This window comes from Echinops telfairi, unplaced genomic scaffold (genome assembly GCF_000313985.2).
Source record: "Echinops telfairi isolate 266 unplaced genomic scaffold, ASM31398v2 ScPeMD7_29;HRSCAF=101, whole genome shotgun sequence".
In the NCBI taxonomy this organism is placed as follows: domain Eukaryota; kingdom Metazoa; phylum Chordata; class Mammalia; order Afrosoricida; family Tenrecidae; genus Echinops; species Echinops telfairi.
Window position 1 is genome coordinate 4370861 of NW_022103926.1, and position 8693 is coordinate 4379553.

The 8693-nt window shown below is 44.4% G+C and overlaps 1 protein-coding gene and 1 pseudogene across 1 annotated transcript in view; one reads left to right on the forward strand and one right to left on the reverse strand.

The window, feature by feature from the left end:
* THOC5 (THO complex 5) overlaps positions 1 to 8693 on the reverse strand; it is a 46338-nt gene that overhangs the window by 27570 nt on the left and 10075 nt on the right. Inside the window, 2 exon segments of the mRNA XM_045289546.1 lie at positions 4651 to 4765; positions 6547 to 6773. Coding sequence (XP_045145481.1) covers positions 4651 to 4765; positions 6547 to 6773 — 342 coding nt within the window.
* LOC105979747 lies at positions 764 to 1233 on the forward strand (annotated as a pseudogene).

Genomic DNA, 8693 nt, shown 5'->3' on the forward strand with positions numbered 1-8693 from the left:
AAAAAAAAAAAGAAATGTTGAAGTAGAAGTAAGATCTGCTCTGTAAATCTCCACCTAATATTTACTTTTTCATCCACTGATGGGCACTGGGCAGTTTTTGTCTTTGGGCTATTGTGTATGGTGCTGTGATGAACATGGGTGTGCAGATATCTATTCTGTTATAGCTCTTACTGTGGAACGCATACCTAGTGAGATCATATTTCTATGTACAACCTAAAAAAAAATTTATTGTGAATAAATAAAGTGTTTTAATTTGGGAGAAAGAAGCCAAGATATGCTAAGATGGGGGTCAATACAGAGTGAACGAGGCAAAGGAAGACACTGGGAGGAGCACAAGAGTTAAAGGCAACAGACATAAATATACACAATCCTGCAAACACAGTAATCACAATAACCTATGAGTGGATCTACACACACACAAGCTGAACAGGTGTGGGAAGGCTACCCCCACAGCTACATATAAGCTTCATAAAGGATGTGTCTCTATGTACAAAACGTTCCAGAAACTGCAAACACAGCCATGAATGTGTGCAGCATTTAAGAGGCAAAGTTATGAAGACCTTCTTAGCCATACCAATTTGAGGGAAAGAGTGGCTGGGTCAGGGGGCTGAGGACCAGCGTCTCAAGGGACACCAAGGTCAACCTGTTCCACCAAGGCCATGTTCTACATCTTACTTTGGTGAGCAGCACTGGTTTTTTTTTAAAGCTTATGAGTAATGCCAACTAGCTATTCTTACTCCCCGGCGGCTCTATAGAGCTCTTCATGGCGATGCCCCCTATACAGCAGATGGTAGAGGCCACAAGTGAGACAGTGTGCCAGGAGGTCTTCCTCAGTGACGTGCTTCAGCAGGACCTATGAAAGGTGCTGGACCATCATGACAGGGTCTATGAGCAGCTGGTCAAGTACCTCCAGCTAAGAAACATCATTTGGCGAATCCAGGAAGCTAAGCACTCGGTTATAGGTGCAGATGGATTTGGGCTGTAACTTCTTTGTTGACACAGTGGTCCCAGACACTTCCTGAATCTACGTGGCCCTTGGGTGTGGTTTTTTTCCTCTGGAGCTGAGACTGACAGAGCTCTCGAGTTCACTGGTTATAAGAGCTGTCTCCTCACAGAGTTCAGTGACAACCTTACCAAGGACTCCATAAATATCAAGGCCACGTTCACATATTGCTGCAGGGCCTTAGAGAGCTGAAGGGCCCGCAAAACATCCCAGAGTCGCCTCTTCACTGACTGCCCACACCTGCCCCCAGCATTAAAGAGCCCGAACCCCTGCTTGGACTGAAGAGGAATGAAGAAAATCACAGAGGCATAAAAACAATTCACTTAAAGGTTAATGGACCAATGACACATAAGCCCCCATGAACCTGAGGCTAGAAAAACTACATGGTGCCTGGCTACCACTTCTACCAGGATCTGAAAGGGGTCAAATTAGAAGGTTCTGCGTAGAATGGGAGATAAATGTAGAATGAAACTCAAAGTCCTACTAAAAAGACCAGGATCCTGGGCTGAATAGAGTTTGATGGAACTCCTGAGACCATGTTCCTCAGTCACCCTTTAAGGCTGGAAATGAACTTACCCCTGTGGTTCAACTTTCAACCAATCAAGATCTATAAGGAGAACAGTAACACTAAAGAGAGATGAGCTCCTTAGAATAACCAATCATTAGAAATCAAAGGGGCAGCATTTGCCCACGAACAAAGTTCAGAAGTCAGAAAGGGATAGGAAAGGCGGAGAAGTGGAAAAGAGGTACACAGGCAGGACAATAGGGCCAGTGGTGTTATACTGTGAGGATTGCAGCTGACCACAAAATGTGCATGAATTGCTGAATGGGAAGCTGAGTTGTTGAGCAAACCCTTACCCAAATCTCAAAAAAATCTGATGGCATTCAAGAAAATATCAAATACCAAAAAAGAAAATAACAAAACAACTAAGAATCAATCACTGCAGGTCTAAATAATGAAAATAATATAGAGCATGTAAAACAGTTTTGGAAGACTTGATATTGTTAAAATGTCAATTTCCCCCCAAATTCATTTACACATTCAACACAATCCCAATAGAAATTCCAGCACATAGAAATAAACTAACTGATTGTAAAATCGTTAAGTCAATGCAAAGGACCAAGAATAACCCGGATGATCTTGAAGAACAAAGTTGTAAGACTTACAACTTAAGGTTGGGCATTGAGATTTCTGATAAAGCTATAATAGTTAGGACAGTATGGTACTGGTATAGTACATAAATAGTTCACAAAGATCTATTTATTATGACAAAAGTGGCCCTACAGAACAATGCGGAGAGAAATAATGTATGTGTGTGTGTGTGTGTGTGTGTGTGTGTGTGTGTGTGTGTATATATTATATATATATAAATGGGTCAGCTGAATACCTATATGGGAAAATAAAAAGGGAGCCTTCACCTTTATCTCACATTGGATACAAAAAATATTGCTAAGTAGACCACAGAACTAAATGGGAAAAGTTAACAATAAGGTTTCTATAAGAAAACAGAAAGATTTCTTAGACTGGACACAGAAGGCACTAGCCTTAAAGGAAAAGAGTGATAAGCCACATTCAATTAAAGACCTCTCTTCATCAAAAGGTAACCATTACAGGAGTAAAAGGGCAAGTCACAAAATGGGAAAAGATATCGGCACAAGATTCAATTACAAAATATATAAAGAGCTTTAAGCAACCCAATACAGGAGCCCTGACAGTATAGTGGTTACACATTGGGCTGTTAACCCTAGGTCAGCAGTTTGAAACCACTAGCTGCTTCATGGGAGAAGGATGAGGCTTTCTACTCCCATATGTAATGATAGTTTCGGAAACACACAGGGGCAAGTTCTACCTTGTCCTACAAGGTCACTATGACTTGGAATCAAATATACATGTACATGACGAGCCAGCAACTTCCTTACTAAGTAAATACCCAACAGAATGTGTACACCAAAGGGAAGTATGAGAAGTTTCACAGCAGCTCTATTCAGAATCGCTACAAGTTGGAAACAACAAAATCAAATACTAAAAGCAACTAGTAAGTGACTCCTGATATTTGCAACAACACAGATGGATCTCACAAACATTGAGAAGAAGCCAGACAAGTATAGACCATATGCATCCTATTCTACAAGTTTGAAAACAGTCAAAATTATCCTATGAGGTGACAAGTTAAGATAACAGTTGCCTGGGGACTAATTACGACCGAGAAGGAATACAGGGGCTTCTGGAAAGGCGATAATGTTCTTTAAAGTTCTTTGTCTTGATCTGACTACATGGGTATGTTTACTTCGCCACTGAGCTGCATATTCATGAGTTGTATCCTTTTCTGTGTATTTTTAATTCAATATAAAAAGAATATTTTTTAAAAATCATACTCGGGTTAGAAAGTCAAAACTCCCAGGTTTCAGTACCAGAGGAAACTGCTTTGGTTTAGTATGAATACAGACTATTTTTGCCATCTACACGACTCACGTGTGCATGTATCCATAGACACTTTAAGTACAGCACAAAAATGAGATCATGCGATGTTTCTTCCACAACTTACATCTTGTTCCATAATGATGGCTTTTTTCTGTCCAGTTATTCTACCTGTCAGTGGCACGATGTTCTGTGGGTTTCCAAGGCTGTAATTTTCATATAAGTAGTCTGCTACATCTTTCTCCCTTAGAGTGGCTGGTGGGCTTGAACCACCATCCTTTTGGTTACTAGTTGAGAGCTGACTGTGCCATCAGAGCGACACTAATTTATTTTAATTGTACCCTATTTACAAACATTGAGCGAGTTTTCTAGTTAAGAGAAAATTAGCCATTCTGACTTAGTACTGAGTACCCAAACAAAATACCTGTCCTATGATGAAGCGCTACTGACAAATACTTCTGTGAGCAAACCCCACTGCTACCCCTGGAGATGAAGGGAGGAAATGTCGATTCTGCCTAGAAGCGTGGATTTAGGATTTTCCAAGGGTCCTTTCAAAGTTCCTTCCAGGAAGTCATCTTATTCAGCTTCATCAAACTATGAGAGTTGAGACCAGATCTGGCTTCATAAACACAAAAAGTGGGTCATCCATACTGAAAGATAGCACATTTTGTGGGGAATAAGGACTGTCCCCTCTAGGGTATCTAATGGCTTTCAGATGAGTAACGTTTTTGGAGTAAGGAGATCTGCTAAGGCGCCGGCAGATGTCTAAAGACTGCTGGGCTCAGGTGAGAGCATGCTGTTAGGTGCCATTGGGTCCGCTGCAACTCACAGTGATCTTATGTCTAACAGAACAACATTCTGTCCGGTCCTGTGCCCATTCTCACAATTATTGTTATGTTTGAGCCCATTTTTGAGACCTCTAACTGGCTGCAGGTCACCAGTGGGTTCAAACAACACAGTCAGAGAGAGCTATGCCAGAGGAGGCTGGGTGAAGAAAATGCTCGAGGTAAATGTGTGCACATGCTCCTGGGCCCACCCGGCCATCTTCTTCCCCCCAGCACACAGCTTTACGGTACACATGCAGACAAGACCATCTTGCATTACCCTGTACTATATCACAGGGTAACAGATATGGCCAAACGTGATGGTGGAGTGACTGCTGGCAGTGGCTGGTCAGCAAGGTTTAACTGGCTGGTGAAGACACACCCAAACGCTGGTGGGGCCTCACCTGCATGATGCTGTTGAGGCGAGGCTGAAGGCTGCTCAGGTACTCCTTCTTCACCTCGATCTCTTTGAGAATCTTCTCCTTGTTGGACAGACTCTCTCTGTACTTCTCTGCCAGCCTGTTGTGAGGAGGACAGAAAGCTGTCGGTCACCTGATATTCTCCAGGGATCCCCTGGCACGTCTGCTCACTGTCAGATCCCACCTAATCGAAGCATGATCAACTACTACAGTCTACTGACCATTCACTGAATGCAGGCGTTTTGGTGAGCTCTTTGCAAGCATTATTGCCTTAAATCCTTATCAAAATCCTGGAAGGTAGGGATCATTCTTCTAAGGAGCCCTGGTGGCCTAGTGGTTAACGAGCAGAGCTGCTAACCACAAGATCAGCAGTTCAAAACCACCAGCTGCTCCTGAGAAGACAAAACTTTCTACTCCTGTAAAGAGTCTCAGAAACCCAGAGAGGCAGTTTGACCCTGTCCTATCGGGTTAGCATCGACCAAGTGAGAGAACATTCTTATGCCTGAAGAAAGAAACGAAGTCTAAAGGTGGTAGGTAATTGCACAGAGCCATCCAGTAACTATAGTTATGTGAATAGCAAATGCAGGGCTGGGCTTTGAATCTGTGCTGACTCCAGAGCCTCCACCTGCAACACACGTATGTGTACCCCTGTGCTGTTAACTGTTCCTCGGCTTGCCTATGATGCTAAACCCAACACTTTCACAAATATGTGGACACAGTAATTACATGAGCCAAACAAAATCCCCAACTGGCAAGAGTGAGGCTGAGGTGGGCAGAGATTCCAGCCCAGGGCCACGATGAGGCACTCGCAGCTCAGGCTGAATGGCAGTGACAGGCCAGTACCTGCTGAAAAACTGACATCAATGCCCTATGAACTGAAGTCAAGACTTATTAAGTTCTTAACATGGACCAACAGCACAGAACACATTCTCACCAACAGAACATGGTAATGGGCAGAAACAGCTGCTCCTCCAATATAAAACAGAGCAGAAGCCTCAACTAAAACCCTTTGAATTCACGTGTAAGCATGAAAGGTGAGAGTCAGCATGCGTAGGAGAGCTGTGATCATGAAAAGTCCAGTGTGGGGGGAAAATTTCTACCCAATGCATTATATTCTTAAGGAGCCCGGGGGGGGGGGGGAAAGCCCTGATGGCATAGTGGTTTAAGAGTTGGCCAGAGGTCAGCAGTTAGGACCCACCAGCCACTCCAAGGGGAAAAGATGAGGCTGTCTGCTCCTGTACAGATTCACAGCCTGGGAAACCCAAGGGAACAGTTCTGCTCTGTCCTAGAGGGTCACTCGATAGCGGTGGGTTGGCATCAACTCCATAGCAGTGGGTATACACTATCTTCTAAGAAACCTAGATTAAACTACCAACAATATACATCCCACTTAGACTCAATAAATAAAAAGTCTTATATGGGAAAGCATATACCTTGAAGAATTATTTGTGAGAACAAAAAATAGAGACAACCTATAAGTCCAACGGGGGTATGAATAATGGGGTGAATTAAAATTTGTCTATAAAATAGTGTGTCACACAGGCCTCTAAAACAATGTTTGCCAGACTATAATATCACAGGGATCTGCTTACACGCCAAGGGAAAGGCAATATACAAAACTATCAGATTTATGGCACAAAGATATTTAGGTCTCAGGCATTCATAGTCTAAAGGAAAGTTATTCAACTTTCTGTCAACAGCTGTCAGCAACTCCAATCCCACCCTGAATGAAGTTGGTCAAGTTTCAACCAGATGACAAGATGGGACATCGTCTTAGACTCTTCTGCCGATTCCCGGACTGCGCCAAGGAGCCCTCTCCCGCCACGAGTAAGCAGCCACTGTTCACCCAGGTGAACAAGGCCCAGAGGAAGACCACGCTACCTTTTCCGCTGCTCCAGCTCCCAGTCTAGACGTGCAAGCGTTTGCTGGTGAGGGTCTCCCATGGTGACTTCGACCTTGCTGATATCTGGAGGGGCCTCCTGATAAAATTCCTCTAAACTGACCAGATCAATTTCTTCATGCTTTGACCTGCAGGCAGAAACTAGATGTCAAGCTGCGCAAACTATGGCTTAAGTGAGCCCACGGTACCACTCCATTGATGCTGCGCCCTGAGCTACAGCTACTTCTGAACCTAATCCAGGCTCAACAAATACACAGGAGTCATGTTTCCGTGGGAAGGAGATCCTACCCTCTGGGACACCCCGGAGGATTCTTACCCATGTTGTCCAACTTTTTCTTCCACACATTAGCTAAAGACCAAGACGGTGTTCATCACACTGATCGATGTCTCCACATTGAGCAAGAGAATAAACAGCCAAAAGTGAAGAACAAACAAACAAACAGCCTCACCAAACATGACAACCAAATGGCCAACAAACATACGAAGAAATGCTCACGACCAACAGCGATTTGAGAGATGCAAATCCAAAGAGATGAGCTACACCTTAGACCGACATTAACAGCTAAGTTCAGTACAGCAGAAAATAACAAATGCTGGAGCCTGCAGAGACGTTGGAACCCTCACACACTGCAGGTGGGTCTGTACACTTGTACAAGATTGTGGAAGTGATATGGGGCCACCTGGAATCGAAAGTCCACTTATCTTAGGGTTATATACCTTGAAGAGGAGACATACCACAAACAGGTATCTATCTGCATACTCATGTTCATCACAGCATTGTTCCCAATACCACGTCGATGGAAACAACTTAAATACCCATCAGTAGAAGAATGGATAAAGACACTCTGATACATACACACGATACACTATCATTGCTAAAAAAATTTTTTAAAAAAGGCAAAATCATAAAGCATCTCGGGACATGGAAGGACCTGGAGAACATCGTGTGGAGTGAAATGATTCCAACACAAAAGGATAAATACTATAGGAATTCACTGTTAGAAGGGGTCAAAAAAGAGAGATATTCACACCAAAGGGAACGGCCTTTGAGACTGCCAAGGGCCGGAGGGCAAAGGCGGGAAGAGGAAGCAATGGGCTGGTGACGGGTGCTAACGTAGGTGCCCTGGATGACAGTTACCATGAGAGGGAGAAGCGGCTGGGTAAACTACTGGTGGGGGGAGGGGGCTATGAGTTTAAATCATTGAATACAAAACTGATAACCGGAAATGTAAGCCCCCCCTGCGTAATTTGTAATATAAAGTGTGCATGTGTGTGTATGTGGGTGGTGGGGGCAGGATGGGGGGTTTAGATATCATTAAAACAAAACCAACAGCCTAGGCCTTGGCTGTCAAGAGGAAACCAAGAGAGGCATTCCCCAGGAATGGCTACACTGGACGATACTTCAGTTGAAAACATGAACTGTGTAAGCACAGCATGGGGCCACTCCAGCGCTGCCGAAGCAGACGTGAAAAGATCTGGAGGCTTTCCCCACTGTGCATGTGAATGGTGACCTGTATGTGTCAAGGAGAAGGAACCGAAGCCTTTGCTGCACTGGCACAGGCCGGGTCAAATGGTGATAAGCACAGCAGCAGCTATTCACCAGACACTCCCGGGCGCCCTGGTGCCACAACGGTTAAGGGCTCGCTGGGAACCTGCCAACGGCTCCTCAGAAGAAAAGACCTGGTGGTCTGCTCCCAGTAAGATGTCAGGCGAGGAAACCCTAGGGAGCACACACGGACACAATGAGTCCAACTGACTACTGGACCACACAAACGTCAGTGTCCAGGCGCCAGAGATCAGAAGAGCCAGATGGCGCCTTGCCATCACACCATCAACTGCTCTGAAAGGACCATGTTAGAAGGTCCAAGGTAGACAGGGAGAAAAATGTGGTATGGAACTCACAATCATAAAAGACACTGGGCTTCATTGGTGGGACCCCCAACACTATGGCCCTTAGTTACCCTTCATGTCTCAAACTGAACTCACCCCTGTGGGAGGATAATCACCTGTTTAAGACCAAAAAGGCACCCCCTTACGGAAGGGTCCCAGGGATAAGAGGAGCCAGTCAGGGTGCAGGGTAGCAACAATGAAACATACAACTTTCCTCTAGTTCTTTAATGCTTCCTCC